The sequence below is a fragment of the Spinacia oleracea genome, chromosome 3 (genome assembly GCF_020520425.1).
Source record: "Spinacia oleracea cultivar Varoflay chromosome 3, BTI_SOV_V1, whole genome shotgun sequence".
Classification (NCBI taxonomy): domain Eukaryota; kingdom Viridiplantae; phylum Streptophyta; class Magnoliopsida; order Caryophyllales; family Amaranthaceae; genus Spinacia; species Spinacia oleracea.
Window position 1 is genome coordinate 2,342,327 of NC_079489.1, and position 21,104 is coordinate 2,363,430.

Sequence of the window (21,104 nt, forward strand, 5' to 3'; positions counted from 1 at the left end):
AATATATAGAGCTAAGCATGACAAGATTTAGGATCGAGTATAGGTATGGAGTACAATATAAACACGAGTCATCAAATAAAAATTACAATTTGATAATCAGTGTTGTTAAAAACATCTACAACTTAATACTTACATAATCTACTTGAAACGATGTACGAACATGTTTCCTATGCAAACTTCTTACTCCTTAGTTTAGACTCTATCGTTGACTTGGCCAAAGTTGACTTTCTGGGGTTGTTTCGGTAAATATCATCTACCTTAAAATCCTCTCCATCTTGAGCAATACGACATTGTGCAGTGGTAGATTTCCCAGCTTGCAGTTTGCAAATTAGTACTCAGTATAAACGTATAACACATTAACACTAGCACGTACCGGCGGTAAGAAATGGTTAGGCGAGTACACGTAAGCAGTGTCGGATGTTAGTTAAGCTTAGCTTAGGGTGGGCCTGCCCCCCTGGCGAATATTTTTGTATTGTATTTTTAGTTACGTCCCCTGAAATTTGTGTATAATTGTACAAGTATTATATTGCCTTTTTTTTTTTACCGACCCCCTCGTAAAATTGTTCAAGATCCGACACTGCACGTAAAGTGCAACAAATATTAACACATTACAACATTCACAAACTCTGGAAAGTGTCCAGTTCTTTATTTACAAAATTACAACAGTTGTTAATTTGAAGTACATTCCTAGCAAGCTAGCAGCATTACTCCTGAAGCAAACTGCTATTGTTTACACATCACAAATAAAAAAAATCCGGGAATACAACATATTGTACTGGGTCGTAAAGTGGGGCTAACGTTTGCTCTACTTGACAGGGCAAGGTACTCCCAGATCATCCCCCAGTTCCACTTCCAGACCCGGAACACATATCTAAGCTCAAATTACTAAAGAGACCCTGCACCACCGATTCTTTTCTGCTCACTTTCCATGCTAGAAATGGGAAAACTTTCCGTTCCTGTTACAAGAAAACACACCAAATATCAACAAAATTAAATCTATTTACCAAAAACAATGCTTAATGATGACACTTGGCCAGGCCGGGCCAAAGCAGGAAGTCGTGGATTGCTCGGGCCATATTTTTTTTGGGGAAAAAACATGGCAAGGCGTGACTCAACATGTGAAATTGAGTGAATTTATGCTTGAGCACAAAGGCCCAGTCCGAACCGACACGAGGGTATGTGGACTTGGCCTGGTCCCCCATTTGAAATTTTTGGCACGGGCCGGCACGAAACAAGTGTGTTTTACATGGGTCGGGCACGTGGGCTCAACAAAAAAACACGGCCCGGCCTGACACGGCCACATCCATCTTTAGACCGATTTCCCGGTCATTTCGAGAGGATTGTGATTGAGGATCACAAAGTTCCTTGTTTTCAATTTCCACAATTACATCAATGTGTTCTTACCTTGTGTGATATGACCGGTACCGGTACCGGTATCCTGAGACGGAAACTCATCACTACTCTGAAACCACCCACTAGCAGCATCTTTAATCCTTTCCATTACACCCTTCCCTGGACTAACCACCCCTGCACCACCATTATCACTACCATCCTCCTTCTTCTCCTCCCCCCAACCAAGCCTTTCCGCAACCTCGTCCCCTCCCCCTACCTTCCCAACTACAGCCTCGAACACTGCCTTGTCATCTTCACCCATCACTATACCATCATCATTCTTCTCCTCAATATGATCAATCATTTGCACCACCTCTTTAGGCTCTGCAACTCTCCCTATTATAGTCACACCCTCCTCCTTCGGTTTGTGTAAGGGCGAAGGCAAGGCTTCAGTTATAACCTCGGACAACGCCTTGTCATCTTCACCGGGCTTCAGTTTCTCTACCAAATACTCCTTCACTGCCACTCCCTTATCCCCCCATGTAATAGGCCCGGTGGATGGCCCGGTAATAGGCCCCTTGGATGGTCCGGTAATAGGCCCAGTGGATGGCCCGGTGGACGGCCCGCCATAGCCTAGCTTAGCGGCTACAACATCCTTGGCTTGTATAGCCTTATCAGTAACAACAGTCGTGGCACTCGATATTTTCTCCCCGTAGGTAGTACCCACGGGCTGCTCTGACGGGTTTTCATGCATTTCTGAAGTCACATCAGTGGAGTGCTGCTGATCAGGACTGCCACCATAGCCTAGCTTAGTGGCTACAACATCCTTGGCTTGTATAGCTTTATCAGTAACAACAGCTGTGGCACTCGACATTCTCTCCCCATAAGTAGTACCCACGGGCTTATCTGACGGGTTGTTGTCGTGCATTTCTGAAGTTACATCAGTTGTTGAGTGCTGCTGATCAGGACTAGTAGGCCCGGTGGATGGCCCACCATACCCTAGCTTTGATGTAACAGCACTAGTGGCTTGCATTGCCTTATCAGCCACCATTGCAGCCGCATTTGATATCATTCCGGTGTAGCTATTACCGTCACTGGCTGGAGTAGTAGTAGCTTGAACAGCTGGGCCCGTCTCAGATGTGTCTGGCTTTGCAAAGAACTGATCATGGTGGCTTTCAGTTGAGATTTTCTCATCTAGTGGATTATGATGTTCTGTTTTGTTCAGGTGAGAATCATCTGGTGCTGTTGGTTTCTGCTGCGATTCTTCGTTAACATTCATTAAATCCATCTGATTCAGGATTTGAATAATCCTTGTTTCTTCATCACCTGAAAGTGAAAAGAAGTGTGTAAGCAAAGGAAAACACACTCATGTGGTAAGTAACATCCTTAAGTTTTTCAAAACTGTTACGGCCTGTTTGGTAACCAGTAATAAATGGTAAGGATGAGAATAGATTTAAGTGTTATTTAGCAAAAACAATAACATCATAATGGATAATGTCCATGGTAATAAAATCTTATCTCGAATTTGATGTTTTTCTTCATAAATTTGCATTCTCACCCAATACCAATCCCAAAATGATAACGGATGGTAATGAAAATTTATGAAAAAAAAGTAGATGATTTTGAGTGAACTAGCAGTCTAGCATTACCATATGGGAATGGATATTGATTTTCCTAACAAATTTATTCTCATTGACACCATTTATAACAGGCTACCAGTAAATAGATGTAAACAATTCACAACAAACATGATAACAAGATCAAGGAGTACTATAATGGTGAGCCAACTTCTTTTAAACCAAATCAAGTCTGCTCATATGATCTAATTTTCAATCTTGCTACAAACATAATTTGAAATCAAATCTTACCTGAATGAGTTTCAGTTGAAGTGTTGTTCGATAGATTGGAAAGTTCCTCGGACTTGTTTAGCCCTCCGGTATCAGTCCTAGACCAACCCAAGGTCTCTTCTTGTCCCGGAACATAGCTTGTAGTCTTAGGATCAAAGGTCTGATAATCGCCTTCTGTCTTGTTTCCCGGTGCATGAACCACCCCTTCCATTGCAGTTCTTTCATGTGATTCATTTCCTATAAATTAAAAGAACAAAACAAATGGTTAAAATCTTCCTGAGTTCTTAAAATACAAATTATGCATAGAATATTCATCAAACAATATTAAACCTGATCACCATGAGCCCGCCCCGAAAATAGCGGGTTTTGGACGGAAATTTTAGGCCCGGTTTTGTGGCCCGACTCGAATTTTTAATTTTTTGGGTGGGTTTTGGACAACTCAAAATCGTCTTTTTAGTATAAATTTGACCGGGGCCGAAAATCCCACTATTTTTTACCCGAATTAGCGGGGTTTGGGCAGAAAATTTCTCCCCGAAGTTTGGCCCGTCCGGCCCAACATAGTGGGCAGAATTTTTTAAGTGGCTGCCCGGCCCAAACCCGGCCCGGACGCAATTTGATCAGGTCTAATATAGTAATATCACACTCAATAAACCATTAACATGGGCACAAAGAAATCTACCTGAATGGGCTGATATTGGTGCATTATTCGATTCATTGAACATTTCCTCTGACTTGTTTAGCCTTTCAGTATCAGTCCTAGGATTAAAGGTCTGAAAATCGCCCTGTGGCTTATTTGCTGGTGAATGACTTTGAGCAACCGGGAATTCGAATCCTATATCACAGTCACAAAAATAATTTAATGGTTAATTTTTTTTACATATTGAATTTTGGAGTACAAAATCTGCAAGAAACTTTCAACAATTTATCAGAATCAGACTTTTATGATCCTAAGGCTAGATAAAGATTACACTGCCAAACCATTGATTTTCAGCAGGCACAAAGAAAATTCAGGCCTTTCTCAGAGATATATAACAGTTGTTATGTTAGTGTAACAAACTAACAATCATTGTGCAAAAAACAACCAGTTTTGGCAAACAAGAAGATGATCAAGTATGTCAGTTATAATGTCATGCATTCAGTTTCATTGGAACACAAAGGGCCATGTAACCCCTACAAAAATAATGCCTTCCACAACAACACCTTTGCTTTGACACTCATTGTTCTGTTCGACTTATTTTCGACTTATGTCAGGCAGAATAAGGTCAAATAAGATAAAATAAATCCAGATGAGATAAGTTCAGAAAAATTAAGTTTTTTCCAGACTTTTTTCACACACAAATCAGTTTATTTCAGACAAAACAAGTGTTTTTGCTGATAAAATAAGTTCAGATAAGTTTACCAAAGTTCAGAAAAATCAAGTTTTTTCCATATTTTTTCACACACAAATCAGTTTATTTCAGACAAAATAAGTGTTTTTTGCAGATAAAAAGTTCAGAAAGTTACTTGTTCAGATAATATAAGTGTTTAGACAAAATAAGTCGAACAAAACGGAGCCTCAAAGGCATACTCGGATGAGTGTCTATGCTAATGTTAGGCTCAACTTTGTATAGAAAATAATCCATGTTATTCATCCAAAACAAAACACCGAATATCCATACCCATGTCATAGTATCGCAGACACAATATATGTACTTCAAGTGATACAAAAGGTCCACACAACATAGGTAATAAAACACTAGAAGAACACACAATACATACAAAACCATACATATAATCTGTAATAAAATCTTACCAGTAACTGTTGGTTCAATGACTTCAGACTGATAATTAGCAGAATGACTATCTTCCCCTACATCTTTCGGGACCTGATGGTCACAACCAACAACAACACCTCCAAGATTTACAGGAGCTGCTGCATTCATCTCTTTATCAGAAGCTTCAGTACTATGACTTCCACCGTACTCTTTTGGCTTTCCGGTATCAGTCCTCGACCAACCTAAGGTCTGATCATGTCCAGGAGTGAATGTTTCAGAAGTAGGATCAAATGTCTGATAATCACCTAGTCTGTTCCGAACTTGGATATCTTCACCTATTGTTCTTTCTACCAGTTTTGGTTCATGCAGCTTCTGCCTTGTAACTTCCTCTTTCCCTGGTGTGCCGGTTTGAGCAGCTGCAAATCAAAATTGTGCATTAGAGGAGTTGCATTATTCAAATATGGACTTATTATTTTCCATACTACTCCCTCCGTATTTATTTAAGAGATATACTTGGTCAGGCACGGGTATTAAGAAAAAAGAATTGAATGAAATAAAGTAATAAAACAAGTGAGGTTGAGTAGATATTTTAATAAGAAAAACAAGTGGGGACCATGTCATTTTAGGGAGTGGGGGTGGGGGTGGGGTTATTTAATTAGATGGTTGGGGTTGATAAGTTACTAAAAATGTCAAATGTATCTCTTAAATAAATACGGCCGGAAAAGGCAAGTGTATCCCTTAAATAAATACAGAGGGAGTAAATTGTTTTAGTATTTCAGTTACAGTATTTCACCCTTATCCTCAATTCTTGGTCTGTACTTAGAGGAGTTAGAGCTCCATTATCAGGAAACTTATTTCGACTTTTTACTACTTGGTCTCCGATTGGTTTGGCGGATAACATTTTCTGTGAAAATTGATTTTTTATGGAAAACACTTTTCAAGGGGAAAAAAAGACAAATTCGAAACTAGTTTTCCTTTGTTTTGTTTGTTACAAAAAAAAGCATATAGAAAAAGAAAACGGAGCATGGATTTGGTGGGTGGGGGAATGGGGAATGATGGGAATAGAGAAAATGAGGTAAGGAGGAAGAGTAGCTTCCTTCCTTTCAAATGGAAAATGTTTTCCACTCCTGGGAGTGTTATTTTCATCACTTACCAAAACAAACAACGGAAAATGGTTATAAAAGGGAAAACATTTTAGGGTTTGTTTGGTTCAACTCATTTTGACTTATTTCAGCAAAAATAAGTTTTTATAGATAATTTCAGACACAACTAAGTTATTTTGAACAAAAATAAATTCATAAGTTCAGATAAGTTAATTTCAATCAAATTCAGTTGAACCAAATAGAGTCTTATACCAAACCGAACACTCCCATGGTGTTACTCGATTTGTCGGTGTAATCAACTGAACTAATCTGAACTTATTTTAACTAACTTGAACTTGTTTGCTTAAAAAAATGGGAATGTGACACTAAACTCATACACAATTACTCAATAAGGCAATTAAAAAGATAGAAAGAGTAAGAACCATACTATGAGTGCCTTGGATTTCAGAGTCCATATCCATCTCAACTTCCTCCTCCTCGTCATCATCGTCGTCATTCTCATCGTGATCATGATCATGATCATGACTATGTCCAACATTCTTAATACTGTCTCTAATCTTCCTTGCTTTCGCCTTTACTTTCATCATCATTGTTTTCTTCTCAGGCTTCTCATCTTCATTATGACCTTCACAATTAATAAGTATGACTCCATTAGAATATTAGATTGCTAATAAAAAGTTTAAAACCATATTATATGATAATATGATAATTAAACAGACAAACTCCATGTATTCATACATAATACTTCCCCCATTTTCTTAAAATTGGGAGAAATTTGATTATTACATTTACAATTGCCAATGAGCAACTTTATTTTTCGGAAGGGAAGGTAGTCCGGGCATTTTATTAATTAATGTAATATGTTCACTAAAGTGATTAAGCATTGCACAAAAGAAACGTCCTAATACATGTACACCTAGTGTACAAGGCATCTTATACACCATGCTTTTCTATTGTTAAAATGGTATATTTATTGTTTTTCATTCTCATTTTTTAGTGGGTTTGATGATGTGTCAACAAATTAATGATGGTGTACAAGAGAATCTTGTACACTAGGTGTACATGCAGCCTTTTCCAAAAGAAACAGTATAAACAGGGAGGTGATAAATCCAAGGATAATTTTCGCCTTTTTCAAGAAAATTCATATATTTTCAAAGTTGATTTCCCTAGAAAAAATGAAATTATTCCTTGAATTTATCATTTGTCCTACAAATACGTTCTTCATTACCACTAATCTTCCACTTTATCTGAGCTGTCGTATTACAAGCCCGTTTAACATGAGAATTATCAAACATTTCACTTTTCAAAACTTAACATTATCCCTTCAAATATAGTCATACCTCACATGTATGGAGGAGTAATCGATGCACAACTTTAAACATTAAATTAATACTCCGTACATAAATAACTAGATTGCATGATACGATCATATGTTATTTGATAGCAAATGTTGGTCGCATAGTCTCAATACTTGGACACCAAAAATTGTAGTACTATTGTTTTTTTTCCCTTAAATCAAAACATGGCAAGCAATGGAGAAGAGGAGATCACAAACTACGAAAATGATAAAGGTCGCAACATGCGACCTTTAAGCCGTGTCACAATGATGACATGGCATGCTTATGTGTCATTATTTAAATTGGAAAATAAAATATTTAATTTATATATCCTACTTTAAATGTTTCAAAAAAAAACTAGGAAAATCTTAATATTCTAATTTATTTCCTTATTTATATCGACTACCTTATTTACATATTTTCATAGTAAAAATATTGCATTGATAGTAAAAATATTATTATGACTCATAGCCTACGTGTCGCCTATATGTACCAATTAAACTGCGACACGTAAGATTGCGACAACTAAATGTTGTCGCAACTTGCGACCTTTATCATCACCCCACAAACTAATACAATCATGTCACAATTCATCTACTTATTTTGGTGCGAATGAGTAGAATTACTATCTTACACAAATTTATAGTCTTAAATTGGAAAGCTAATACAAGAATTCAACTACATTTATAAGTTTAGAACTCTAATTAAAGTGAAGTTTTTCTTACCAGTTTGTATGGAAGCATCTTGAAGATCATCTTCTACATGAGTAGTGTGACGCGTGTGACCGCTAGGGTGTTCCATTTTGAATTCTTGGTTTTTTTAATTGAAAATACTATTTATATAAAATGAGATACAAATTGAATTGGAAATAAATAGGAGGTTATAACTTTTATAAGACTTACAAAACCATGATTATTGTGAGCCAACTTGTAAAGAAGACAGCTTTACAAATATGGATATAAAAATTAATTTTTTTATTTTAGGAATTATTTAAAAATATCTTGAATAATAGTAGTAGGAAAATGATCCGTTTTGTGTTGTGTTGGTGCAATAGATAAATGACACGTGTTGGTATGAGCTAATTAGTCTCTGTTTGCTTATGTCGGCACATTCAGAAAGTAGAAAGTATTTGGTTATGAGTTTGGGGGTTGACATGGCGGTAAAGGAGTGGGTTATCGGTCACAATCTTATGTCGGTAGTACTCTTTCGGCGGTAATTACGGACGTGTACCTGGCCGGTGGGTTGGGAGGGTGGTTCCTACTTGTGTGTACTTACCTAGAGATGGCTCTGGGATTAAAGATGGCCGTGGGCTGGGCTCAGACTAAGTGCACATACCATGGGTTGAATGGGCCCGAAACATGTTAAGCCCGATTGTTATCGGGTCAGGCTGGGTCAAAGTTACAAAATCGGGTTCAAGTTTGGTTCAAGCCCACGTGTCGTTGAGTTGGGACGGGTCATCTCGTCGTGTCTAAGCTTAATTTTGCTAAATTTTATGGCTTTGTCATGCGGGCAGTGCCATGCCTTATCGTGCTTTTTCCAAAAAATAATGCAATCGCCCACGACTTTGTGTATGTATCGGTGCCGTATTTTTTCGTGTCGAGGACCAACCCGCCCCACATCCATCTTTATCTGGGATGGGTCGGCCCGAGACACAACCCAACATTGAAAAAACGAGAATGAAGTCTGAACTCTAGGCTGAGCTTAAGCTGAATTTTTTGAAAAGAAGAACAATCCCAACAAGATAAAGCTTGTTAAATTAAGTAAAATTAGGTTAGGCACAAAAGCACAGCATGACCGACACGCGAGCTTGGGCCCGTACTAGGCCAAATTTTGGCACAACCCGACCGACCGAGGTCACTCTAACGTGGGTCATGCCTGGGCCAATTTCGGCCCGACAAGAGATAAGTGTGCTTGGCATAGGCTTGCGCCGTTCAGACCCAAGGCACATGGCTCAGCACGAAGCACGACTTGCCCAAACCACAACCATCTTTACTTATAAGTTATACCCATTCTCGCCTCACTACAATGGTGGTTAATCTGGTATAGAGCTGTCAAAAATTGACCCGACCCGAAAATCGACCCGAACCCGACCCGAAAATACTGGGTCCTGAACAAGATTTTGTGTCTCGTAACCTGAGCAACCCTAAAAGGAATGGGTCAAAACCCGACCGAACCCGTTTTGAACCCGACCGATTGAAAATCATTGTATCTATAGTAATAAATGAGATTATGAGAAAATTTAAGCATAACAAACACGTTTTTACTATTGTTGTGTATAATATGATTTTAATTTGAATTATACGCCATTTTATGATTGAATTTGACTAAATATTAACTTTCGTAGGATAATTTGTTAATTTGTGCCAATATTTTGTATATTTATCACATAAATTAATGAAAATATAATGCGCGTTTTAAAATCTCTCAACCCGTTGGGTCGACCCAAACCCAAAAGTTCTGGGTCTTGAACAAGCATTTGTAAACCCGAACCCGAAAGTGACCGACCCGATTCAACCCGAACCCAAAAGTATTTTTTTTACAACCCGACCCGACTGGCCCGTTTGACAGGTCTAATCTGGTACAATATCCACGTTCATCCATTCCATCGGTAAATAAAGCATATCCCAGCTTGTTTTATGAAATAAATTGATTACTGAACTATACTTTTGTTAAGCTTTCACCTAATTCTATGTACTTCATTATACTCCCTCCAAAGCAACAATGATAAGTTTATATTCCGTTTAATTTAAGTGCGTTGGAAATTGACGGCCTAAAAGTATTCCGTAACACACTTGAAGAACAGAAACACTTGAAATGTCTCAATTTTGAAGATTTGACCAAGAATTCACACTGGTTATGTCAAATGTGCATTAAGTTTTATACTTTGTATGAGTAACTTTCAGTTAAGTTTAGTTCACAGTCTACTATCGCATGATCTCCCATCAATGATCAATCTTTACTAACTTTGAGCATTTGACCGTAAAATTCACCCTCTGTTTTATTTGATTATGATAGCAAAGTATAATGTAACCTGTACCAGTCAAAACAAAAAAAATGTAACCTGTAGATATAGAGATTACTCATCTTAAGAAGAAATCATCGGTTACTGGTATAACCCCAGCACCGATGGTAAAAGAACGGTTTGACAATACGAGTAAGTGCACCAAAGATAACACATTACAAACATTCACAAACACCAAAAAGTGTCCAGAATCTTTATTTACAACAGCTGCTAACTTGAAGTACATTAGCCCACATTACTCTTATCACCTGGAGCAAACTATTGTGCACACATGACATGACAAACACAAAATCCCAGATTAACATATAGCATAACATATCTAAGCTCAAGTTATTACTGAAATCCTGCTTCATCGGCTCTTTTCTGCTCACTTTCCGTGCTGGAAATTATAGTAGAACCTTCAGTTCCTGTTACAAAAGAAAACACACCAAAAATCAACAAAATATGTTCTATTGTCTACAATCTGAAACAAAGTTTCTAGTTCTCACAGAGAAGTCGATTATTCTTACCTTGTGTAGTGGTATACTGCGATGGAAACTCACCACTACTCTGAAACCAAGAAGTAGCAGCTTCTTTAATCCTGTCCATTACACCCTTCCCTGGACTAGCCATCCCTGTACCAGCATTATCATAATTCTTCTCGTCACTCCTTCCAAGCCGTTGCGCCACCTCATCAGACTCCGTCACTCTTCCTATTATCGTCACTTTCCTCGCTTCACCTTCCCCGAACTCCCCGGATTTGCTTACATCTTCCCTACGTTTGTGTACCGGCAACGCTGCAGTTATAGCCTCAGACAACGCCTTATCTTCTTCCCCGGGCTTCAGTTTCTCGACCAGATACTCCTTCATCGACACTCCCTTATCCACCCCAGCAGTTGGACCGATAGTAGGCCCAGTAAACTGGACCTCATGCTCCGTCCCTGAACCTTGCACCTTTGAGGCCATGGTTGAACCCACCGTTGCCCCTTTATCGTAAACCGGGGCCATTTTTTCTTTCACTGTCCCCACAATTGATCCTCCTCCCTTGGAGGCCCCTTCTTGTACAGGTGGCTGTCTCTCGTGAGTCCCGCCATAGCCTAGTTTAGAGGCCACAACATCCTTGGCTTGTACAGCCTTGTTTGTAATAGCAGCTGTGGCACCTGTTATCTTCTCCCCATAGCCCCTTGGCTCAGACGACTTGTCATGCATTGCTGAAGATACAGAAGTTGGGTGCTGATCAGAATTTCCACCATACCCTAACTTTGATGTAACAGAATTAGTGGCCTGCTTTGCTTTATCAGCCACCATCGCAGCTGCAGACGAGACCTTTCCGGTGTAACTTCCTTGTTTCTGTTCTGACATGTCACGTGGTCCCTCGCTGATTGGACTGGTAGATTGTTGGAGAAATGTGCTCGTCTCGGAAGTGACTGGCTCTGGATAGAATTGATTATGGCTTCCAGTGGTGATCTTCTCAGATTGTGGAGTGTGTTCTGTTCTGTTCAGGTGAACATTGTCTGCTCTTGGTTTTTGCTGTGATTCATCGAAAATATTCATCTTATCTAACTGATGCAGGATTGGAGTAACCCCTACTTCTTCACCGCCTGAAAGTGACAGTAGAAGCATGTAAGCAACACGACTCGTGTAGTACTAGCATTCACTTTTCAGATCTTCTAAATTTTTTTGACCCAAACCCACTACTCATAACTGTTGGTAATAATACCAAACCATATAAAACAACAAGATCAAAGAGTAATATATAGGAGAGCAAAACAAAGTCTTCTTGATCCAAAACCACTACTCAGAAGTCAGAACTGTTGGTAATATTCCTAACCATATAAAAAAACACAAGATCAAAGAGTAAATATATTGGAGAGCAAAACAAGTCTTCTTGATCCAAAACCACTACTCAGAACTGTTGGTAATAATACCAAACCATATTAAAAAAACAAGATCAAAGAGTAATATATTGGAGAGCAAAACAAGTCTTCTTGATCCAAAACCAATACTCAGAACTGTTGGTAATATACCAAACCATATAAAAAAACAAGATCAAAGAGTAATATATAGAAAAACAATTATTGATCCAAAAACACTACTCAGAACTGTTGGTAATAATACCAAACCATATAAAACAAACAAGATCAAAGAGTAATATATTGGAGAGCAAAAACAAGTCATATAATATGTAGAAGGAAATTAAGAATGATTTAATTCACAACCATTCTAATTTTTTTGATCCAAAACCACTACTCTGAACTGCTGGTAATAGTACCAAACCATATAATACAAACAAGATCAGAGAGTAATATATTGGAGATCAAAACAGGTCTTCTCATACGCAGAAGAAAAATAAGAATGGTTTAATTCGCAACCATATATACATGCACAATTTTGAATAAAATCTCTTACCCTTGCCTGTTGGGTCTGAAACTTTGGTCTCATAATTTCCAGCATGATGTCTTTCCCCTGGAACTCTTGCAGTATTAGGATCCTTCTCCAAGAATCCTGGATTCTGAATTAAGCCACCAAGCTTCCCAGTCCCTCTCTCCTCTTCAGCTCCCATACCATGAATTCTACCTGTATGAGTCCTTCCGGTATCAGTCCTAGACCAACCCAAGGTCTCTTCTTGCCCCGGAAAATAACTCGTTGCATTAGGATCAAAGGTGTGATAATCTCCTTTCGGATTGCTTTCCGGGGAATGGATTACCCCTTCCATTGCAGTTCTTTCATCCACTTTACTTCTATGTGGCCCTCCCATGAAGCCCTGAGCAGCCATGGGATCATGTGATTCATTTCCTGTACAGATTCGCAGTTGTAAAATGAATCAACGGTAAACTTTGAATTAACAAGTTTTCTATGCATACAAAAATTTCAGACAGCTATAGCAAATGCAGAAATTTTTCCAATGCTAGCCAGAGGTAAATTTCAGCAGGCACCAAGAAAATTCAGGTTTTTCTAGTCATTTTGCAAGTGACAAACTCAATGTGGAGGAAAATAAAATTGTTTAGGCAGAATTTTGTTTACCTGAATGAGCTGCCGTTGGTGTATTCTTTATTGCAGAGGACAGTTTCTCTGATCCGTGTTGCCTACCAGTATCAGTCCTAGACCAACCCAAAGTCTCCTCTTGCCCCGGAACATAACTTGCACTAGTAGGATCAAAGGTCTGATAGTGGCCTTGCTGCTTGGTTGTCGGGGAATGAACCACCCCTTGTACTGCAGTTCCTTCACCCATGTTACGTCTATGTAGCCCTGGCATGAATCTCTGAGCAGCTGTGGAATCATGTGATTCATGTCCTATAAATTAAAAGAACAATTAATGATTAAATTTTTCCTACATTCTGAAAAGAACCTTTTTTTTTCTTTGCAAGTGAATATGCAAAAAATATATATAACAATTCAACAAAATCACATTTAATAAGTTTATAATGCAAATTACATTCAATAAGTTTCCAATGCAAGATATAGCTAAACCATTAACATACATGTTTCCCATGCAAGATATAGCTAAACCATTAACATACATCACGCACAAAGCACATTCACGTTTTCCTCTATAAACAGTCTGTAGTCCAGCATTTCCGGCTATTCTCAGTATTGCAAATGGAACAATCAGTGTGTAAAAAAGCACAAACAAGTAATCTACCTGAATGGGCTGCTATTGGTGTATTATATGATGCGTTGGACACTTCCTCTGACCTGTTTAGCCTTCCAGTATCAGCCCTAGACCAACCTAAGGTCTCCTCTTGTCCTGGGACATAATCTGTAGTAGTAAGATCAAAGGTCCTTAAATCTCCGTGTGGCTTGCTTGCTGGGGCGTTAATCACCCCTTCGACTGATCTTTCATCGATTTTACTTGTATGAAGCCCTGCCATGAAGCTCTGAGCAACTAGGGGATCCTTTCCTATACAATAATAAATCAATGGTTAATTTTATTTTTTGTTGAATGGAATATAGTATATGCAGAGAAATCTTCACCAATTTGACAAAATCACACTTATAAGTTCCAATACTAAATGATGGCTGAAGTGCTAAAACATTAATTTTCAGCAGGCACAAAGAAAATTCAGACCCTTTCTCAAGATGGAAGCTGAATATTATATTCCATATTCAATTTTCAAGTGTAACAATGAAGTGAATGATTGTGCAAAAAGGAAGATACAGTTTTCCATGATCAAGTATATCAATGTTATGCATTCAGTTTCCTTTGAACACAAAGGCCATGTAACCCCTTATAAAAGCATGCTTCCAACATGTTGAACAAAAATAAAGTAGTAGTTGGATATTCAAAACCCACGTCACAGAATCGAGGAACCAGTGTACAGTACATAAAACTTGAAGCCAGATGAAGAATCCAAACACAAGTACACATTAATTTAGAGTACAGTACATAAAACATTCCAACTAACTTGAGATACAATCTTACCAGTGGCTGTTGGGTCAGTTACTTTGGCTTGATAATTGGCAGGATGACGATCTACCCCTACATCTTTCGGGGCCTGAGGATCTCTCTCCACTCCCCCAACAACACCTCCAAGCTTCACAGGAGCTCCTTTCTTCCCCATATCCAAAGCTCCAGTACTAGCACTATGACCTCCACCAGAATGCATAGCAACAGGAGTGTTCTTTGGTGCATAAGGTTTTTCCTCAAAGTCCTGTGGCCTTCTGGCATCGGTCCTCGACCAACCCAAGGTCTCATCCTGTCCAGGGGTATATCTCGCAGTTGTAGGATCAAATGTCTGATAATCACCCGGCTTACTCATCGCGTGTGGGGCACCTTCACCTGCAGTTCTTTCGCCGAATGTTGGTTCATGCATTTGCTGCCTTGGCTTACTCATCACGTGGGCACCTTCACCTGCAGTTCTTTCACCGATTATTGGTTCGTGCATTTGCTGCCTTGCAACTCCCTCTTGCCCTGGCATGGTGCTTTGTGCAGCTGCAAAATCATCCATTTAGCGGAATTACATAATTCAAAAATAGATTTACTGTTTTCCCTGCTACATTGTTTTAGAATTCCATTTTACAGACTTGCAATGCATTCCCCCCGTTTCCCCGGTTTATGACACAAACACATTGGCAACATTGCTGCCTACGTTTTATTGATTTACTACTACATTGTTTTAGTATCACATTTGCAGACTTGCAGTACATCCCCCATTCCCTCGGTTTATAACAAAACACACAAGTTGGCACCATTGCTGCCTGCTCTTTGCTGTAATTCGTACCCCTTTTGTTTCTTCAAAGCACATTTGTAGTAGTATTCCATATTTCAACCCCTACCCTTCTGTTTTCTCTACTACATTCGTTTAAGTATTCCACTTATATTCTTCAAGTACACAATGAGCCTACACACATATGTCCATGATCGAGTTTGAGCATACCCTTCAATAGGCACAATTTCAGATGTTCACTTAGGGTTCCATTAACACAGTGCACTCTCTTATCTTGCATTTCTCTATCTTAATTAAATATCTAAAATTATCTAGCTTACTAGCTCAAACTTTGAAATAAGTTAAGGATTGGTGTAAGCGGTTCAATTGATGGTGCGGGCGATTCCGATTTTGCTCTAATACTGAAATCCGTTCAATTGACAGTGAGGCCGATTAAATGGGCTTTGCTTCAATACTGTAAATCATTCAATTGGCGATGGCCGATTCAATGAAATCGGGTCAATCGACAGTGCGGCCGATTCAATTGATTTTGCTTCAATACTACAATCGGTTCAATTGACACCGCCTCAATTGATCTTGCTTTAATACTGTAATCGGTTAAATTGACAGTATAGTAAATTGAACTAACTATTTGAAATTGTTTAACATATCTGAAATCTAATTATTATTATCTATACTAATATATTAAAAGGCGTTGTGGAAAATGTATATGTGTCACGTAGTACTCTCCTCATGCCACATCATCCACTCACAAAGTATTATGTAATGGACAACCAAAAATCAATACAATGAGGTTCGAACACCAAACCTCAAGTGTGGATGATAATTCTCATTACCATCTTAACCAACCACCAATTGTGGTTTATCTCTTCACATTAATTTATAAATAAATGTTCAAATGAAGTCTAAAACAAATAAATTTTTATGGGACTTTTTCATTTCTATGGACTATTTTGAAAAGAAAAGAAAAAATAAAGCATTATGACAACCATGGAGAATCCTGATGTCATAAGTCTCATAAGAATCAACTATAGGATTGCCTTACATGGCTGCATATATATCTAATTTGGTGTTTATTAATTTGACGCACTTAGTTCCACGAGAAAACAAATTATACAAATTGTAAGATGATATGATTGAAAACTTACTTGCCATGATAAATGACTTAGCGTGTCTGTGTAATTGACTAACTTAACGGATATTTTCTATTCTATAGAATACAAGTATTTTGGTCAAATATTGAGCTGAAGAAAAATCTAAACTTTAGTTATTCAATGTAGCAACTGGGGCATCGCCCGGGCCACACACTAGTTTTAGGTTAAAAATGGTAATTTGGGGAGGAAATTCATACAGAAATAATAAATACAGTAATTTACAGGGAATGAACGAGGGAGAAGAGAAAGTGACATACTGTGAGTGCCGTGGATTTCAGGGTCCATATCCATCTCATCATCTTCGTCGTCGTCTTCCTCGTGATGATCATGACCATGTCCAACATGATCTTTTATAGTGTCCTTAATCTTCTTCGCTTTCGCCTTTACTTTCTTTAGCACTGATTTCTTCTCACCATGATGCTCTTCATTTTGACCTTCACCATGAATAAGAATAACCAATTAACCACGGCTCCGTGGGATTGCTAATACTACTCTGTTTCAAAAAGATCTTTACACTTACTATTTGCACGGACAACACAAAGTAAAACGGTAAAACCATATCGTTAAAGATTGTATGTCCCTATTTATTTAGTTTAGTGAGATTGCTGATACTAAACAAAAGGTCTTGGACGTACACCAATATAACTTTAACCTTTTTTTTTTTTTTTTTTAACTTTATTCTAGTTTTGATTAATTTTTATATTAGTAAAAAAATTGATAGATAAATATTTTAAAGGGTTAAATGATTAATTTTATACATTATTAGTAATTTTGAAGAAATAAGTTTTACTAAAATGAAAAAATTTATCACTTAAAAATAGATAATTTTTACCTATATAAACTTAACTTTTAAGTATTTTAAGTTAAATTTTACTCCGGTGTAAAATATGTCACCCATTGTAAATAAGAATTTGTGAATACTAAAACCATACTAAAAAAAAATCAAATGTTATTCCCTAAATGTTAGCTTAACTCCCATATCGTACGGTAATTAAACAGACTAATTGTAAAATTCCATTTCGTTCATTTTTCTTTTAATACGAATGAGCCATAAATATAATACAAATTACAAATAGTGAAATAGATGTATGAGAAATTGAGAATCGAACCTGAGACCCTATAGTCTTAACTATAGGCCAAAACCTCATTTTTCTTTTTGATTTTTCTTTTATATGAATGAGCCAATACAAATTATAAATGGATGTAGGAGAGTCGAACCTATGACCCTATAGTATAGAACAATATAGTTATACAAGTTATCAATCTTAACTACTGAGTCAAGACCTCGTTGGTATTTTTTGATACAAATGAGCCAATACAAATTATAAATAGATACAGGAGAATCGCACCTATGACCTTATTGTATAGAATAACAGGATCATACAGGTTATCAATCTTAACCACTAGATCAAGACTTTATTGGTATGATAATTCGTCCACAGATTGATCAATTTGATACTATTTGCAATGCAATATTCTGTATGCCCCTATTTGTTTATTTCAGTCTATCCTTTAAAGATTGTTCAATTTCCTTAGTAATAGGTTCACTCTATGAACTCACTTGCATACACCCATAAAAGGTTAAAACAACAATATTAACCCCATTTTCTGTTATGAAATAAATAACCCACTAAACATGTATCACGTGTTCTTAAAGGCCATACCCATTAGAAGCAAGGGGGATGATAAAGAGAAATCCCCTCTAATCTCATTAGCATCCCCTCTAATCTTATGATAAATGGAGATTATGACGTCAAACCTTAAGGCTTAATCAATAAGCAAAACCTTGATTTTACTTAGTAAAATATATGCCATTATTTAAATCAAAACATGACAAGTAAATAACAACAATCACATCCGAATAAAATCATGTTATACTATATCTTAATTATGAACCAATGATGTCTTGGCCTAGTGGTTAAGAGTTTAAGACTGAGGGCCTATGTACAATAGGTCTCAGGTTCGAATCCCTTACCCCATTTGTAATTTATATTGCCCTTGTGGCTCATTCGCACCCAAAAAAAAAAATATCTTAATTATGAAAGCATGTTATATCCTTAATTATAACAATTGGGAGGGGACTGGAACATATCCACTCAGAACTCGCCCCAAATTCGAATTAGCCCTAAGGGTGAACCGGGTGTTAATATAAAAAACAAAAGGTTGAATTAAGTAAAGTATTTCTTACCATTGATGTCAACATCTTGACCATGCATATGAGGATCGTCTACATGAGTGGTGTGACCGGTAGGGCGTTCCATTTGATTGTTCATTGTGATAGTGATTAGTGGCTGTTCAATTTATTTTATTTATTTTTTTGGTTCGGTTTTTCAAATAACTTTGTTTTTGTTTTTGTAGAAATCAAATTGGGAAATGGTAATGGCCGAATAGTAGGGGGGAATAAATAGTGATAGTGATAGTGATAGTGATCAACTCGTAAAAGAAGACGTTACCAATAAGGGAAAGTAAAATTAAAGTCAGTACTTGTTTTGTTTTCTTGTAATTAAAAAATGGGAGTTTGATTGGAATTATGGTAATAAATATTTTGCAGAATAGGAAAGTGACACGTTGCATGGTGCTGGTGCTTTGGGTGAATGACACGTGTTGGTGTGAGCTAACACGTGCCTGCTTGATTAAGTCGGTGGTGAATGGTGATGGTATTGAGTTTAGCCTTTAACGTGGCGGTTTAACCCATGCCGAATAAAGAGGAGACAAGTAGACCTGTCAAAAATCGACCTGATCCGAAAACCGATCCGAACCTGACCCGGAAATAATGGGTCCTGAATAAAATTTTGTGACCCGTAACCCGATTTTATCCGAACCCGAGCAACCCGAAATATAATGGGTCAAAACCCGACCGAACCCGTTTAGGACCCGACCGATTGAAAATCATTGTATTTATACTAAAAAATGAGATTATTAGAAAATTAAAGCATAATAAACAGGTTGTTTTTTCTATTGTTGTGTGTAATATAATTTTAATTTGAATTATACGCCATTATATGGTTGAATTTGACTAAATATAAACTTGTGTAGGAAAATTTGTTAATTTTTGCTCATATTTTGTATATTTATTACCTAAATTAATGAAAATATAATGCGCGTTTAAAAATCTCTCAACCCGTTGGGTCGACCCGAACCCGAAAGTTCTGGGTCTTGAACAAACATTTATAAACCCGAACCCAAAAGTGACCGACCCGATTCAACCCGAACCCGAAAATAATTTTTTTTACAACCCGACCCGACCGACCCGTTTGACAGGTCTAGAGACAAGTGAGATAGGTGTAAATGGTTTCGCCATAATTTGAACTAAGGATAAGGCCTTACTCCGTAATTAAGATTGTTAATAGTTTAATACTCCTAACTATTAACACGTACAGTTCAATAATCAATATTGTTTAGTAGTAAAAATTAGTTCTTTTTCAGGTCAAATTAATGATAGTAACACGTATTTTGTACTCCATTTATGTTTGGATCGGACCTGAACAGAAATTTAACAATTTTAATTTTGAGAATTGGACCGGTAATATTTGAATCGGAATAGGATTGGTAAATCAGGTCCAAGCCCGGATTATAAAGGACTCTACTAAAATGGTACTTTTCGCAGGTATTTTCAATTAGTTGTCATGTTTGACTCGTTTCACACTTTCACACATTGTAACTGAGAGGGATGATAAGCAAATCCTTACTTCCAAAGAATTCCTAGTGGAATTTGATCTCATGACTTCGAGGTTATGTAGTGAAACTTTTATCACTCAGCAAAGTTTTGCTTGATTAGTACACAAAGTAGTAACTTATACCAACATATTAAGCGAGAGATTTACCGAGCAAGGCTCGATTTAGTGGTAAAAGTTTGGCCTCATAACCTTCCACTAGGGACTCTTTGGTGGTGAGGATTTCTTCTAAATCCCCCTCACTTTTAATGAGTCTGACCTACAAAGCTGGCTGGAAATACATATGCGAGTTATCAGTACAGTAGGGTCCTTCATCTTTACGCGGTCATTAAATTACATATATAAGCTCGTCGAATGAATCACTCATCATGCTCTCAGGGTAAGGAGTCTTATCACTTATGTCTATTATAATCTATACGAGAATGAATCGCATACGGTAGAAGTTAAAATGTAAACATTAATTAACATTAATTATAAGAAGTTAAAATGTAAACATTAATTAACATTAATTATACTGTTAAACGCGTGCTTTTAACATGCATTACTAAATTGATTTCAATTTAGGAAATGAACTAAATAAGTACTTATTTACGGCCGTAATAGTTGCATATATCATCTATACCTAGTCTATACCTAGTCTATACCTAGTATTTAAAAAGGAAAACCACATTTGATTAAATGTACCCTCACACTATATGTTAGTATATATATTTTTTTGTTTGACAAGGGCATGT

General features: G+C 37.4%; 2 protein-coding genes across 2 annotated transcripts; both read right to left on the minus strand.

The window, feature by feature from the left end:
* Positions 1 to 616: 616 nt before the first annotated feature.
* Positions 617 to 8,304, minus strand: LOC110782498 (low-temperature-induced 65 kDa protein). Its single transcript, XM_021986678.2, has 7 exons — positions 8,099 to 8,304; positions 6,464 to 6,661; positions 4,972 to 5,349; positions 3,859 to 4,011; positions 3,201 to 3,416; positions 1,405 to 2,658; positions 617 to 956 (listed from the first exon to the last, which is right to left on the minus strand). Exons 1-7 carry the CDS (start codon positions 8,172 to 8,174, stop codon positions 886 to 888), a joined length of 2,346 nt encoding a protein of 781 aa, XP_021842370.2. The 5' UTR covers positions 8,175 to 8,304; the 3' UTR covers positions 617 to 885.
* A 2,112-nt stretch (positions 8,305 to 10,416) lies between these two features.
* LOC110782248 (low-temperature-induced 65 kDa protein) lies at positions 10,417 to 19,064 on the minus strand. The gene is made up of 8 exons (XM_021986365.2): positions 18,885 to 19,064; positions 16,954 to 17,130; positions 14,798 to 15,307; positions 14,018 to 14,275; positions 13,399 to 13,668; positions 12,784 to 13,170; positions 10,905 to 11,975; positions 10,417 to 10,802 (listed from the first exon to the last, which is right to left on the minus strand). Exons 1-8 carry the CDS (start codon positions 18,967 to 18,969, stop codon positions 10,729 to 10,731), a joined length of 2,832 nt encoding a protein of 943 aa, XP_021842057.2. The 5' UTR covers positions 18,970 to 19,064; the 3' UTR covers positions 10,417 to 10,728.
* Positions 19,065 to 21,104: the final 2,040 nt, after the last annotated feature.

Bases quoted from the DNA above. Each gene is read 5' to 3' on its own strand.
- LOC110782498 (XM_021986678.2), bottom strand. From the start codon at position 8,174: ATGGAACACCCTAGCGGTCACACGCGTCACACTACTCATGTAGAAGAT. The intron at 6,662-8,098 runs GTAAGAAAAACT...TTAATTGTGAAG, and splicing joins AGATGCTTCCATACAAACTG to GTCATAATGAAGATGAGAAG. The intron at 4,012-4,971 runs GTAAGATTTTAT...ACTGTGATATAG, and splicing joins CATTGAACCAACAGTTACTG to GATTCGAATTCCCGGTTGCT.
- LOC110782248 (XM_021986365.2), bottom strand. From the start codon at position 18,969: ATGAACAATCAAATGGAACGCCCTACCGGTCACACCACTCATGTAGAC. The intron at 15,308-16,953 runs GTATGTCACTTT...ATGATTTTGCAG, and splicing joins TGAAATCCACGGCACTCACA to CTGCACAAAGCACCATGCCA. The intron at 14,276-14,797 runs GTAAGATTGTAT...ATTATTGTATAG, and splicing joins AACTGACCCAACAGCCACTG to GAAAGGATCCCCTAGTTGCT.